The sequence below is a fragment of the Pan troglodytes genome, chromosome 15, assembly GCF_028858775.2.
Source record: "Pan troglodytes isolate AG18354 chromosome 15, NHGRI_mPanTro3-v2.0_pri, whole genome shotgun sequence".
In the NCBI taxonomy this organism is placed as follows: Eukaryota; Metazoa; Chordata; class Mammalia; order Primates; family Hominidae; genus Pan; species Pan troglodytes.
The window spans coordinates 76,931,668-76,948,260 of NC_072413.2; the positions used below are offsets into that span (position 1 = coordinate 76,931,668).

Here is a 16,593-nt window from a genome sequence, read left to right on the forward strand (position 1 = left end):
ATTATTAAGTCCCCAGAATTGTCTGTCATGCTTATAAACTTAACATTTGATACAGATTTCTGTTCATAAAATTGGACAAAACGAGATCTTCCTGTTTAACTGAATTGAAATGGTATTTGAAAGTTTTCCTTGTAAAAAACAAAAACAAAAACAAATCTTTACATCAAGACGTCATCTTTTCCCAGTTGTAGGTCAGAAGTACCTTAAGTTACTCTTATTAATCCAATGACACCACACATGCACATTCCCCACTCTAGCTTACACACATCCGTGAGAGGTTAGGTGAGTGGGCTGCACAATTAGCAAGCTTGGGTTTGAGACCTCACCCTCTCACTTGCCACCTATAGATTTTGGGGAAAATTATGTAACTTTTCTGTGCCTCAGTTTACTTTTCTGAAATCTTTGCCTTTTGATTCAATCAACATTTTAAAAATTACTTAAATTTGAAATTATGGAGATCTCCTATGAGAAAATAATTTGTTTCTCTGATTCTTTACTACTTTTAATTATATTTGCTTCATCATGTGCTTATGAAGATTTATTGAATTAATATCTTAAAAGCATTTAGTATAGTGTCTGGCTCATAATAAGCACTAGGTAAGCTGTGTCCATTGTTATATCCTCTTTCTGATTTGTACAAGATTATTTTATATCAATAGTTGTTTAGTGGGAAGCACTGTTGAAGCTTTTGGTTTTTCTCCCCCAAGACATGTTTTTCTAATTTCTTTGACACACTGCTATGTGAAATGCATACATTAAATACATTGACATAAAATAGGCTCTGTTTAGGAAAGGATGTACTTAAACAGGTTGAAGTAAGAATAGGAGCTCACAAAATGATCATCTAGAAATTGTTCTAGAGTCTAGCCCAGACTCTCATTCATTCAATAGTTATGACATACTGTACCTGGGCTTGGGAATACCAAAGAGTTCTTGTCAGCATCTGGTGAGTCTGAAATCAAAAGACACATGGCCAATTAAATACCACCACCCCACCCACCCTAAGAAAAAAATGTAAATAAAAACAGTTTCAAGCAAGAGATTACTTATGTGAGCTCTTATTGGTAAATTCTAGGGATAAATTTTTACAAGAACCATTTTGCTTTAAATTCTAAATGAATGGCTTTATTTCTTTATTTTTTATTTGTTATTTAGTTCTTTCTTTTATTCAATAATGTTTTGAATATTTTGAATAGAACTCTCACGCTATACCAAATACAACATCAGAAATTAGAGATGTAAACGTGACCAAGACAGACAAGGCTTCTGCCCTTGAGAGGCTTACGGTCCAGTAGGATTTGAAAGACAGTGAGGAACTTAATAGTACTGACAAAAAACAGATGCACTGACCAGTGGAACAGGATAGAGACCCCCAAAATAAACTTATGCATTATGGTTAACTGATTTTTTTTTAACAAAGGTGCCACAAGTATACAATGGAGAAAGGATGGTCTCTTCAATAAATGATATTGGACAAAATGGATATTTACATGCAGAAAAATAAAATTGTACCCTTTTTATACCATATACAAACATCATCTCAAAATATATTAAAGATTCAAATGTTAGACCTGAAACTATAAAACTACTAGAAGAAAACATACAGGAAGTGCTCCATTGCATTGTTTCTGGGCAAGGATTTCTTGGATGTGACTTCAAAACCACAGGCAACAAAAACAAATGAGATTGCATGAAACTAAAAAGGTTCTGCACATCAAGAAAACAATTAATAGAGTGAAGAAGTAACCCATAGATTGGGAGAAAATATTTGTGAAGTGTATATCTGATAAGGCACTATTATCCAAAACATATAAGAAACACAAACAACTCAAAATAAGAAAACAAATACCCCAATCAAAAAATGAGCAAAGAAACTAACTAGACACTTCTTAAAAGAAGATATGCAAATGGCCAACATATATATGAAAAAAATGCTCAACATCACTCATCTTTGGGAAAATGCAAACTGAAACCATGATGAGATATCACCTTGCACCTATTAAAATAGCTACTATCAAAAAGACAAAAACAACAACAACAACAAGTATTGGCAAAGGCTTGGAGAAAAGGGAACACTTGTGCATTTTTGGTGGGAATGTAAATTAATATAACCATTATGGAAAACAGAATGGAGGTTCCTCAGAAAACTAAAAATAGAATTACCATATGATTCAGCAATCCTGCTTCTGGGTTTCAGTCCAAAATAATTGAAGGCAGTACACCAAAGAGATATCTGCATTCCCATGTTCATTGCAGCATTAATCACAATAGCTAAAAATTAGAAGAAACCTGGGTGTTCATCCTCAGATGAATGGATAAAGAAAATGTGGTATATGTACACGATGCAATACATTTGCTCATTTTTTGATTGGGGTATTTGTTTTCTTACTATTGAGTTGTTTGAGTTTCTTACATATTTTATTTTATTTTATTTTGTTTTATTTTATTTTTTTTGAATTTTATTTATTTATTTATTTATTTTTTTCTTTTTTTTTTTTAATTATACTTTAAGTTTTAGGGTACATATGCACATTGTGCAGGTTAGTTACATATGTATACATGTGCCATGCTGGTGCGCTGCACCCACTAACTCGTCATCTAGCATTAGGTATATCTCCCAATGCTATCCCTCCCCCCTCCCCCCTCCCCACCACAGTCCCCAGAGTGTGATATTCCCCTTCCTGTGTCCATGTGATCTCATTGTTCAATTCCCACCTATGAGTGAGAATATGCGGTGTTTGGTTTTTTGTTCTTGCGATAGTTTACTGAGAATGATGGTTTCCAATTTCATCCATGTCCCTACAAAGGATATGAACTCATCATTTTTTATGGCTGCATAGTATTCCATGGTGTATATGTGCCACATTTTCTTAATCCAGTCTATCATTGTTGGACATTTGGGTTGGTTCCAAGTCTTTGCTATTGTGAATAATGCCGCAATAAACATACGTGTGCATGTGTCTTTATAGCAGCATGATTTATAGTCATTTGAGTATATACCCAGTAATGGGATGGCTGGGTCAAATGGTATTTCTAGTTCTAGATCCCTGAGGAATCGCCACACTGACTTCCACAATGGTTGAACTAGTTTACAGTCCCACCAACAGTGTAAAAGTGTTCCTATTTCTCCACATCCTCTCCAGCACCTGTTGTTTCCTGACTTTTTAATGATTGCCATTCTATCTGGTGTGAGATGATATCTCATAGTGGTTTTGATCTGCATTTCTCTGATGGCCAGTGATGATGAGCATTTTTTCATGTGTTTTTTGGCTGCATAAATGTCTTCTTTTGAGAAGTGTCTGTTCATGTCCTTCGCCCACTTTTTGATGGGGTTGTTTGTTTTTTTCTTGTAAATTTGTTTGAGTTCACTGTAGATTCTGGATATTAGCCCTTTGTCAGATGAGTAGGTTGCGAAAATTTTCTCCCATGTTGTAGGTTGCCTATTCACTCTGATGGTAGTTTCTTTTGCTGTGCAGAAGCTCTTTAGTTTAATTAGATCCCATTTGTCAATTTTGGCTTTTGTTGCCATTGCTTTTGGTGTTTTGGACATGAAGTCCTTGCCCACGCCTATGTCCTGAATGGTAATGCCTAGGTTTTCTTCTAGGGTTTTTATGGTTTTAGGTCTAACGTTTAAATCTTTAATCCATCTTGAATTGATTTTTGTATAAGGTGTAAGGAAGGGATCCAGTTTCAGCTTTCTACATATGGCTAGCCAGTTTTCCCAGCACCATTTATTAAATAGGGAATCCTTTCCCCATTGCTTGTTTTTCTCAGGTTTGTCAAAGATCAGATAGTTGTAGATATGCGGCATTATTTCTGAGGGCTCTGTTCTGTTCCATTGATCTATATTTCTGTTTTGGTACCAGTACCATGCTGTTTTGGTTACTGTAGCCTTGTAGTATAGTTTGAAGTCAGGTAGTGTGATGCCTCCAGCTTTGTTCTTTTGGCTTAGGATTGACTTGGCGATGCGGGCTCTCTTTTGGTTCCATATGAACTTTAAAGTAGTTTTTTCCAATTCTGTGAAGAAAGTCATTGGTAGCTTGATGGGGATGGCATTGAATCTGTAAATTACCTTGGGCAGTATGACCATTTTCACGATATTGATTCTTCCTACCCATGAGCATGGAATGTTCTTCCATTTGTTTGTATCCTCTTTTATTTCCTTGAGCAGTGGTTTGTAGTTCTGCTTGAAGAGGTGCTTCACATCCCTTGTAAGTTGGATTCCTAGGTATTTTATTCTCTTTGAAGCAATTGTGAATGGGAGTTCACTCATGATTTGGCTCTCTGTTTGTCTGTTGTTGGTGTATAAGAATGCTTGTGATTTTTGTACATTGATTTTGTATCCTGAGACTTTGCTGAAGTTGCTTATCAGCTTAAGGAGATTTTGGGCTGAGACGATGGGGTTTTCTAGATAAACAATCATGTCATCTGCAAACAGGGACAATTTGACTTCCTCTTTTCCTAATTGAATACCCTTTATTTCCTTCTCCTGCCTGATTGCCCTGGCCAGAACTTCCAACACTATGTTGAATAGGAGCGGTGAGAGAGGGCATCCCTGTCTTGTGCCAGTTTTCAAAGGGAATGCTTCCAGTTTTTGCCCATTCAGTATGATATTGGCTGTGGGTTTGTCATAGATAGCTCTTATTATTTTGAAATACGTCCCATCAATACCTAATTTATTGAGAGTTTTTAGCATGAAGGGTTGTTGAATTTTGTCAAAGGCTTTTTCTGCATCTATTGAGATAATCATGTGGTTTTTGTCTTTGGCTCTGTTTATATGCTGGATTACATTTCTTGATTTGCGTATATTGAACCAGCCTTGCATCCCAGGGATGAAGCCCACTTGATCATGGTGGATAAGCTTTTTGATGTGCTGCTGGATTCGTTTTGCCAGTATTTTATTGAGGATTTTTGCATCAATGTTCATCAAGGATATTGGTCTAAAATTCTCTTTTTTGGTTGTGTCTCTGCCCGGCTTTGGTATCAGAATGATGCTGGCCTCATAAAATGAGTTAGGGAGGATTCCCTCTTTTTCTATTGATTGGAATAGTTTCAGAAGGAATGGTACCAGTTCCTCCTTGTACCTCTGGTAGAATTCGGCTGTGAATCCATCTGGTCCTGGACTCTTTTTGGTTGGTAAACTATTGATTATTGCCACAATTTCAGCTCCTGTTATTGGTCTATTCAGAGATTCAACTTCTTCCTGGTTTAGTCTTGGGAGAGTGTATGTGTCGAGGAATGTATCCATTTCTTCTAGATTTTCTAGTTTATTTGCGTAGAGGTGTTTGTAGTATTCTCTGATGGTAGTTTGTATTTCTGTGAGATCAGTGGTGATATCCCCTTTATCATTTTTTATTGCGTCTATTTGATTCTTCTCTCTTTTTTTCTTTATTAGTCTTGCTAGCGGTCTATCAATTTTGTTGATCCTTTCAAAAAACCAGCTCCTGGATTCATTGATTTTTTGAAGGGTTTTTTGTGTCTCTATTTCCTTCAGTTCTGTTCTGATTTTAGTTATTTCTTGCCTTCTGCTAGCTTTTGAATGTGTTTGCTCTTGCTTTTCTAGTTCTTTTAATTGTGATGTTAGGGTGTCAATTTTGGATCTTTCCTGCTTTCTCTTGTGGGCATTTAGTGCTATAAATTTCCCTCTACACACTGCTTTGAATGCGTCCCAGAGATTCTGGTATGTTGTGTCTTTGTTCTCGTTGGTTTCAAAGAACATCTTTATTTCTGTCTTCATTTCGTTATGTACCCAGTAGTCATTCAGGAGCAGGTTGTTCAGTTTCCATGTAGTTGAGCGGCTTTGAGTGAGATTCTTAATCCTGAGTTCTAGTTTGATTGCACTGTGGTCTGAGAGATAGTTTGTTATAATTTCTGTTCTTTTACATTTGCTGAGGAGAGCTTTACTTCCAACAATGTGGTCAATTTTGGAATAGGTGTGGTGTGGTGCTGAAAAAAATGTATATTCTGTTGATTTGGGGTGGAGAGTTCTGTAGATGTCTATTAGGTCCGCTTGGTGCAGAGCTGAGTTCAATTCCTGGGTATCCTTGTTGACTTTCTGTCGTGTTGATCTGTCTAATGTTGACAGTGGGGTGTTAAAGTCTCCCATTATTAATGTGTGGGAGTCTAAGTCTCTTTGTAGGTCACTCAGGACTTGCTTTATGAATCTGGGTGCTCCTGTATTGGGTGCATAAATATTTAGGATAGTTAGCTCCTCTTGTTGAATTGATCCCTTTACCATTATGTAATGGCCTTCTTTGTCTCTTTTGATCTTTGTTGGTTTAAAGTCTGTTTTATCAGAGACTAGGATTGCAACCCCTGCCTTTTTTTGTTTTCCATTTGCTTGGTGGATCTTCCTCCATCCTTTTATTTTGAGCCTATGTGTGTCTCTGCACGTGAGATGGGTTTCCTGAATACAGCACACTGATGGGTCTTGACTCTTTATCCAACTTGCCAGTCTGTGTCTTTTAATTGGAGAATTTAGTCCATTTACATTTAAAGTTAATATTGTTATGTGTGAATTTGATCCTGTCATTATGATGTTAGCTGGTGATTTTGCTCGTTAGTTGATGCAGTTTCTTCCTAGTCTTGATGGTCTTTACATTTTGGCATGATTTTGCAGCGGCTGGTATCGGTTGTTCCTTTCCATGTTTAGCGCTTCCTTCAGGAGCTCTTTTAGGGCAGGCCTGGTGGTGACAAAATCGGTCAGCATTTGCTTGTCTGTAAAGTATTTTATTTCTCCTTCACTTATGAAGCTTAGTTTGGCTGGATATGAAATTCTGGGTTGAAAATTCTTTTCTTTAAGAATGTTGAATATTGGCCCCCACTCTCTTCTGGCTTGTAGGGTTTCTGCCGAGAGATCTGCTGTTAGTCTGATGGGCTTCCCTTTGAGGGTAACCTGACCTTTCTGTCTGGCTGCCCTTAACATTTTTTCCTTCATTTCAACTTTGGTGAATCTGACAATTATGTGTCTTGGAGTTGCTCTTCTCGAGGAGTATCTTTGTGGCGTTCTCTGTATTTCCTGAATCTGAACGTTGGCCTGCCTTGCTAGATTGGGGAAGTTCTCCTGGATAATATCCTGCAGAGTGTTTTCCAACTTGGTTTCATTCTCCGCATCACTTTCAGGTACACCAATCAGACGTAGATTTGGTCTTTTCACGTAGTCCCATATTTCTTGGAGGCTTTGCTCATTTCTTTTTATTCTTTTTTCTCTAGACTTCCCTTCTCGCTTCATTTCATTCATTTCATCTTCCATTGCTGATACCCTTTCTTCCAGTTGATCACATCGGCTCCTGAGGCTTCTGCATTCTTCACGTAGTTCTCGAGCCTTGGTTTTCATCTCCATCAGCTCCTTTAAGCGCTTCTCTGTATTGGTTATTCTAGTTATACATTCTTCTAAATTTTTTTCAAAGTTTTCAACTTCTTTGCCTTTGGTTTGAATGTCCTCCCGTAGCTCAGAGTAATTTGATCGTCTGAAGCCTTCTTCTCTCAGCTCGTCAAAATCATTCTCCATCCAGCTTTGTTCCGTTGCTGGTGAGGAACTGCGTTCCTTTGGAGGAGGAGAGGCGCTCTGCATTTTAGAGTTTCCTGTTTTTCTGTTCTGTTTTTTCCCCATCTTTGTGGTTTTATCTACTTTTGGTCTCTGATGATGGTGATGTACAGATGGGTTTTTGGTGTGGATGTCCTTTCTGTTTGTTAGTTTTCCTTCTAACAGACAGGACCCTCAGCTGCAGGTCTGTTGGAATACCCTGCCGTGTGAGGTGTCAGTCTGCCCCTGCTGGGGGGTGCCTCCCAGTTAGGCTGCTCGGGGGTCAGGGGTCAGGGACCCACTTGAGGAGGCAGTCTGCCCGTTCTCAGATCTCCAGCTGCGTGCTGGGAGAACCACTGCTCTCTTCAAAGCTGTCAGACAGGGACATTTAAGTCTGTAGAGGTTAGTGCTGTCTTTTTGTTTGTCTGTGCCCTGCCCCCAGAGGTGGAGCCTACAGAGGCAGGCAGGCCTCCTTGAGCTGTGGTGGGCTCCACCCAGTTCGAGCTTCCCGGCTGCTTTGTTTACCTAAGCAAGCCTCGGCAATGGCGGGCGCCCCTCCCCCAGCCTCACTGCCGCCTTGCAGTTTGATCTCAGACTGCTGTGCTAGCAATCAGCGAGATTCCGTGGGCGTGGGACCCTCCGAGCCAGGTGTGGGATATAGTCTCGTGGTGCGCCGTTTTTTAAGCCGGTCTGAAAAGCGCAATATTCGGGTGGGAGTGACCCGATTTTCCAGGTGGGTCCGTCACCCCTTTCTTTGACTCGGAAAGGGAACTCCCTGACCCCTTGCGCTTCCCAGGTGAGGCAATGCCTCGCCCTGCTTCGGCTCGCGCACGGTGCGCGCACCCACTGGCCTGCGCCCACTGTCTGGCGCTCCCTAGTGAGATGAACCCGGTACCTCAGATGGAAATGCAGAAATCACCGTCTTCTGCGTCGCTCACGCTGGGAGCTGTAGACCGGAGCTGTTCCTATTCGGCCATCTTGGCTCCTCCCCCCAAACTCGAGTTTCTTACATATTTTAGATAATAGTCCCTTAACAGATTGTTTTATTCAGCCTTAAAAAAAAAGTGGGAAGGCCGGGTGTGGTGGCTCATGCCTGTAATCCCAGCACTTTGGGAGGCCGAGGCAGGTGGATCACGAGGTCAAGAGACTGAGACCATCCTGGCCAACATGGTGAAACCCTATCTTTACTAAAAATACAGAAATTAGGCAGGCATGGTGGTATGTGCCTGTAGTACCAGCTACTTGGGAGGAGAATTGCTTGAACCCAGGAGGCAGAGGTTGCAGTGAGCTGAGATCGTGCCACTGCACTCCAGCCAGGCGACAGAGCAAGATTCCATTTAAAAAAAAAAAAAAGAAAAGAAAAAAAAGGCTGGAAATTCTCTTATTTGCAACAACATGGATGAACCCGGAGGATATTATGCCAAGTGAAATAAGCCAGGCACAGAAAGACAGATACCACATGATCTCACTTATATGTGGAATCTAAGAAATTTGAACTCATAGAAATAGAGAATAGAGTAGTGGCTATAGGAGGCGGGGGGAGGGGATGGATGGAAAAATAAGAGATGTTGATCAATGGGTACAAAGTTTCAATTAGACAAGAGGAATAGGCTTTGGTAGTCTATTGCATAGAATGGTGACTACAGCAAATAATAGTGTATTTTAAATTTCAAAATCATTAGAAGAATAGATGTTAAATGTTTTTACCACAAAAAAGTGCTAAGTATGTGAGGTGATTGGCTTGTTAATTAGCCTGATTTACCATTCCGTGTTGTAAGCATATATTAAAACATAACATTGTATGCCATAAATATAAACAACTATTATCTTTCAATTTAAAAGAAATTAATTTAATTACAGTCCACGTAATTGTTATTAAGTAAATAGGAAGACATGATGAACAGTAAATGGTCTGCTAATGGGGGCTTCCTTAAGTAGGATAGTTTGGAGAAAGCTCATTTTGAGCTGAAACTTAAAGAATAAAAATGAAACAGTCATTTGAATCTGGAGAAAGCATAATTAAGGCCATGGGTCCAGCAGAAAGCACAAAGGAACTTGAAGATAGGGGTAGGCATGAAGTGTTAAGGCAGTGGTCCAGGAATATGAGCAGGCATCTGAACCACCTAGAGGGCTTGTTACAACTCAGATTCCTCAATTCTGCCCCCAGTCAGTAGGTCTGGGTACAGCCTTAAAGTGTTTTTCTCATAAGCTTCCAGGAGATGCAGATGCTGCTGGTTTAGGAGCAACACTCCAGGAATCATTGTGTTAGGAACTTAAAATAGGAGAGGGCTGTAGCACTGTGAGCTAGGGACATATGGTAAGAAATGAGACTGGAGAAGGAGGCAGGGGCTGTTAGGAGCTCAATCTTGAAAGGAGGTTCAAGGTTAGTTCCAGATTGTTGAGAAGATGAAAGTTCTATTAGTCCTTAGTGACAATACTGTTGTTCTTGGATGCTTACAATGTAGTCAGTCTTCCGGTACTATCTGATTCTACATGGCCTTTGCCCCTTAATGCAAGTGAAGCAAATTCAGTGGAATTGATAAATAACCTATAATCCCCGCCCTGTATTTGGTCCCTGATGAACTTCTGACAAACGGAAAAGATTGCTTACTTTGCAGAGTGCAGACATGCTCCTACACTCAGATTTTGGAAGCATGATATAGCAAATCAAGGGTGGTTACAATTCAGATCACCCCAACATTTACTGAAACACTTTCTGCATCTGCACAATAGACTTAGTGCCACAAGGACCTAACCAGAGAATATTACCTGATTTCTAATAGCAAGCAGCTTTCAAACTTTTGATGATAAAATAGTAAAAACATAAAGCAATTAGAGGATTATATGAGGAGAAGACAGTGCAATGCGTAATAAAGTGCTAAACTGAATATTATATGCAAAAATTAATGACGCAGATAATAATTGCTATGGCCACAACAAAGCGGGAGAATTATTGTTTGAAGTTATTGACTAATGTTTCATTTGAAGAAGGCATTCAGGCTGGTCCTTAGAAAAATGGTTAAAATTTGGCAGTTAGAGGGAAGGCGAAACACATGGAAAAGGCTTCGTCTTTAGATTCAATCAACATTCAAAGAATTATTGTGTTTTCCCAGAGTTTTTGCTGTTTTACTGCCTTTTACAGTAAAACCTTCCATAAACCTTCCATGTGTTTCTGATTATTGAGTACAATTGAATTACTAGCCAATTGTATGGTGAGAGCTGTTTGGCCAGGGAGCCCCTGTGGACTTCTCAGAAGCTTTTATCCTTTGAAAGAAGCTGTCCTGATTTACCATTGTTAATGAAACTTGTATAACACAATGCTCGAGTTTAAGACCCACTGAGAACATGACCACATACCTCCTTTCATCTCTACATGGGGAAACCACATGGCCAATAGGAACTGCAGAAAGCCAGCAGCAGTACTGTAACCCCAGTGTTAGTAATTGTTTTGAACTTTCTTATGTCATATCCTCATAGCATTGTCTTATGAGTGATGGCCTGTCCTGCTTCCACCCTTCATGAATAAATACAAAATGCCTTGCCACCCAGAAGACGAACCCTTTGTAGTCGTGCATCTCTTTTGAACATGCATCTTTAGGACCCTGTGTTCTTTCATTTCAGTATTCTTGCTTTTGTGAGGCTTACGTTAGAAACTGTGAAATATGCTGTTATTGCAATGGTAATATGTTTTACCCTGTCAAGTGCTTTTATGCATTAGTTCCTGACTAATACATTTGGTGAGTCAAAGGGCTCATCTCGTTTGCTGAGATTCTCTGGGAAATTCATGGAGTTATACTGAATATTAAGATATTTCCTGTGAGCTCAGATAATCCTAAAGGTATAGATTTATCTTTAATCCCAAAGTTAAGGCAGAAAATATCAGTAAAAGAGAGAGAATGGTTGAAGAGAAGTGCCAGGCGGACCGAAAGAGTTTAATGGCAATCTGTAAGAGAGAGATCATCAAAAAAATTTTAATGCCCCCACATATCAGTAAAAGATTTTGAGAATGCCTTCAAAATAGGTAAATTTACTTGTAAGTTATATACATGTACTATTATTCTTATATATTAGCATATGAAAGACACACAGAAATAGAAATAATTTAGAATTAATTAAAAGAAACACAATTTCTAATATTTTCTTTCTATAGCACTAATGATTCTCTTTTGCATGCTCCAGCACATGCACACTCCATTTAAGAGAATCCATTTTTAGCTTGGTGCAGTGGTTCACACCTGTAATCCCAGCACTTTGGGAGGCCGAGGTGGGCAGATCACGAGGTCAGGAGATCGAGACGATCTTGGCCAACATGGTGAAACCCTGTCTCTACTAAAAATACAAAAAAATTAGCTGAGTGTAGTGGCGTGTGCCTGTAATCCCAACTACTTGGGAGGCTGAGGCAGGAGAATTGCTTGAAGCTGGAAGGCGGAGATTGCAGTGAGCCAAGATCATGCCACTGCACTCTAGTCTTGCAACAGAGCGAGACTGTCTCAAAAAAAAAAAAAAAAAAAAAAAAGAATTCATTTTTAGAATACCTAGAGCAGCAGTGTGCTGTAGTGCAATGGCTTTCAAACTTCAGACTGCATTCGAATGTCTTGGAAGCTTGTAAAAACAGATGTGTGCCTCCCTGCAAAAGTTTCTCATTCAATGCGTCTGGGGTGAGCTCCAAGCGTTTGCATTCCTGACACATTCCCAGGTTGTGGTCGTCTGAGAACTACACGTTGAGAACCACTGGTATAGTCGACAGCATGCGTTTTAGAGTTAGTTTACCTAAGTGGGACATCAGCATCCTTCAATTACCAAATGTGTGACCTTGAGTAAATTACTGTGTCTTCCCGAGCTCAGTTTCTTAAAATCTGTAAAGTGGAGGTAATCATAATTACTTACCTCTTAGAGTACCTGGAGAGCTCAGCAAGATAATGTAAATACATTGCTTAGTACCCAGTACTCACCCCCTAAAAGACATCAATACATGTTGGCTGCTAAATCCTCCTTCTTCTCCTTCTCTTCCTTCTCTTCATCATTATCAATATCATTAAACATCTTTTTTTATGTCACAAAGTAGATATAGGGACTTTTGGTTTCAGGATTAAAAAAACACTGTGCCTTAATTTATAAGAATCATGGGAATGATTTTTTTTTTCTGAGTTAGCATTCTACATTAAAAAAGGCTATAATCCAAATGAGATATCTTTCTAGTTGAAAGGTAGAGATGAAGCTATTTTGCAAAGTCAACCCGAAGGAGAACAGTGTGTTCAGCCCTCTCCCTTCTGTGTGTAACTGTTGATAGTTTGTGGCTAAGTGTGTATTTCCGTCATCTTTTGTATATACTGAGTTCTTGTTGCATGAGATTGAGTTGACAATTTTGGTGGTGTGTCTTCAAATGTTTGGGGGCATGAGAATGGTAAATTCAGGTGATTTCCTTGAATCTAATTTTTAACATTTCTTCTCTCTCTCCTTTTTCTTTTTTTCCCCTCTTCTTGTGCATTACTAGGACCCAGTACCACCTGCCAGGAAGATTCATGTGCCAACCAGGGGGTCTGCATGCAACAATGGGAGGGCTTCACCTGTGACTGTTCTATGACCTCCTATTCTGGAAACCAGTGCAATGATCGTAAGTACAACAACCTTTCATACTGGAACTTTGTCAGGATGTTTGGAGATTTGGAGAATCTTAAAGGACAATATGTAAAAGGATGGCTCTTCTGAAAGATTCATAAGTGATTCTCTCCTCCAGAAACTTGGGAAATAAATGACTAGTGCTCTTATGAGAAGAGTGAAGAGATGTGTCTTGCTTAACAACACTAAATATTCTCCCACTTGCTCACTCCCTGTGTTTTTTCTTTAGATTAGAATAGCGACTGAGAAACAATAACCACAGCAGCAAACCATTTCAGGCAATATTTTTGTTGTAAGGGCTTCAGTTCTTCATGAATTAAATCACCTTACCTTATTGAATTTAACTCCATATTGGTTAATAATTTTAAGACTCTCCCCTTTTGCATTGCCTAGAATTTTGAGGCTATTTAAAGGGTATAGCTGTTTTCTCAAAAAGTTTGAGTTCTCTGAATTTCTTAGGCCTTACAAATGACAAAGACATTCAAGAGTTTATTTTTTACAATTAGCAAAGCTTAAAGCGTTCTTGGGTATCTTTCAGGTATAGGGTAGAAATTCTCTCTGACTAAATTTATTGGTATCTGGTTTGTATACACATAGCTATTCTGTATGTATGTGTGTATATATATATGTGTGTGTATATATATATGTATGTATGTATGTATTTTCTATTTTGTGAGTATATTTTATATGTATATATTATGTATTTGGTTTTTATTGGAAGAGAGTCTTGTGATTGTTAATTGTGTCCACTAGTGATGCTTCTGGCTCGTGGGTTTAGTTCTGACTTCATGAAGGTGCTTCTAGCACTGATGGTGGAGACACTTCAATGCTGTGGGCATCTATAACCTGTGTCTCCACTTCTTTCTCATGTTATTTTCTTGATGTGACCATAGTAAAGATGAGCACACACTTGAAATTTCTGAATAACCGTGGCAAAGAGATTTGTTGAAAATCCCTGACTCAGTGGGTCCTGCTAACCTTCTGCCTTTCTAAATGCAGCCTTTGTTTTATAATCCAGACTCATTTGACCTCTTGGTTTTAGAAAAATGATGCATGATGTTATCTGAGAAAATAGTAAAGTCACATTATGGTGTGACCACATGGGAGCAGACACCAATTACAATGCTATGCCCCCCAGATCTATGTGGTTTTTTTGATTCTTTATTTCTCAGCTTTTTATCTGTGTGCAGCTGTCTGTTGTTGCTCTTTTTCCCATTTTTTCTCAGTAGTTTTGGTCCCATATGCTCTTCCATTCTCTTAAGGTACACTGAGGAGAAACAAGTGGAGAAGTTGGCAATATAGAGAGAAAATTATGTAATACGCATTCATCTAATTACATAAGCATATGTCTCTGTATCTGTCATGTGAAGGATACGATGTCTGGAGAAAGTTTTGGTATAAGACTGCTCTTACCAAGTCCTTTGGTATTATTGAAAGTCATGTTGCCATATTTATGATGTGGAAATACTGTTTCACTCTGAAACAGGTAGTTATAAACCCAGCCAGCCAGAGAACCTGAGGAATTATACTACATGCTCTTTCTTTTTCCTCCAATTTGTCAGTATAGCACTCACTAGGAAGGCTTTTTTCTCTAAATGGTGGCATAATGCTTCTTTATCCTCACAAGTTTATTTCTTGTCACATATACATCCCTCTCTGGGTAGAAAATGGTCAGGAAGAGACTCTCCACACAGAACAGGTATAAAGGTAAGTTATCGTAACGTGGTGAGCATGCACAATCTTCAGAAGGTAGGTATGTCTTTTTCTGTCTTTGACAAGTTCCTGTCTGTCACCCAATGCCAGGCATTATTTTCTGGTAAAAATCAGGAAGGATTCTTTCTAGCATTCTGTGACTGTTTCTGGTTTTATCAAGAGCAGATTGTGTCTCATTCTGGGATGTGGAGTATCACACTGTCTGACTTGGGGAATTTGTTGGGATATAATGAAGCGCTAGAACTTACATTGGGAAAATGTCAGCTTTCCTTTGTGGCAACAGCTTATCACAGTTCAAAAACATTTCTAGTAAATCTAGGTTTAGGGCAATACATTTTGAATTTTATTCTGTAACAATGCAGCTAAATCTTTTCATTATAGCAGACTTGGGAAACTGCCTCTCTAACAGCAGCTACTTGCCTAGTCCCCCACCTGGAGATTGGACCACGGCTTCTGTGATTGGATAGATACATGCAAATGATGAAGTTCACATCTATTTTTTTTTTTTTTTTTTTTTTTTTGAGACGGAGTCTCATTCTGCTGTTGCCCGGGCTGGAGTGCAGTGGCGCAATCTCAGCTCACTGCAACCTCCACCTCCCAGGTTCAAGCGATTCTCCTGCCTCAGCCTCCCGAGTAGCTGGGATTACAGGTGCCTGCCACTACGCTCAGCTAATTTTTTGTATTTTTAGTAGAGACAGGGTTTCATCATGTTGGCCAGGCTGGTCTTGAACTCCTGACCTCGTGATCTGCCCTCCTCAGCCTCCCAAAGTGCTGGGATTACAGGGAAGTACACATCTTAGTTGTGGAGTGTGATAAATATATAGAATTAAGACATATAGGATGTGACTGTGAAGTTTGAATATAAACTTTTAATGAAATCCAACCAAATATAGCAGAATGGTAGATTGCTTAAAATTATTACATTGGACGTTTCTATTTCCGATAATTGGTATTCAAGTTATCTGGAAGACCTTCTCTTTTGGAACTAGCAGCAAAGCCAGTTTGTTCTACCTAGAAAAAGCAGTCTCACTATATCATAGACCATTATTTTCTATAGCAGCCTTGACCCTTAGAGTTATAATTGGCTATTTCATCTCACAAACATCTTCAAAATGAAGTTACCTGTATGATATTCTATATGCTTTCCTTTGTTGATAAATTTTTGGTGGTGTAGCCTGTATCAGGACTCAAGTGTTAACCTTCATCATCACCGGCAGACTTGAATAGGCTCATGCTTATCATCAGCAAAAAGTGGTGGGGGAAATTGCAAAGAAAGATAAGCTCATGGAGGAGGAAGAATAATGATGAAAAGGAATATAGAGAAAATCAGAAAGTGGGTCTTATATGGAAGAGCACAGAGGTCATCAGCAATTGCTTTGGTAACATGCCTGCCACAAGTGGCCTGCCTTTGACCTAAATAACAGAAATGGGTCACAGCATTAAAAGTTGAGTGCCATCAAGGAAACCTGGCCTTTACCTGATTAATTCCTGCAAAGAGAATGTTCTATAGAATGTTGCATATAGCTCAAACAAATTGTATCCATTTAAATGCTATCATAGGACCATGCAAATAGGTTAGAGATGAAATTTAATTGCAAAAAGCATTTTGTGGGGGAAAAATGGTTATGGATATCTCATTTTCCAGGAGCTGTTTCTCAGGGCAACAGATTGATCCTCAATTAATGAACATGAAAACACTTCAGTTTATTACTACGTATCCAAAAACTGAAACTTAC

The 16,593-nt window shown here is 39.0% G+C and overlaps 1 protein-coding gene across 45 annotated transcripts in view; it reads left to right on the forward strand.

Moving 5' to 3' along the window:
• Nucleotides 1-16,593, forward strand: part of NRXN3 (neurexin 3) — a 1,722,001-nt gene that overhangs the window by 811,999 nt on the left and 893,409 nt on the right. For all 45 annotated transcript variants that reach the window (XR_010151246.1, XR_010151247.1, XR_010151248.1 and 42 more), the window contains one exon: nt 13,020-13,139. Coding sequence is in view for 42 of the 45 variants with exons in the window: in XM_063793837.1 (XP_063649907.1) it covers nt 13,020-13,139 (120 nt within the window). In the remaining 3 variants the exon portion in view is untranslated. The remainder of the gene's footprint in view (nt 1-13,019; nt 13,140-16,593) is intronic.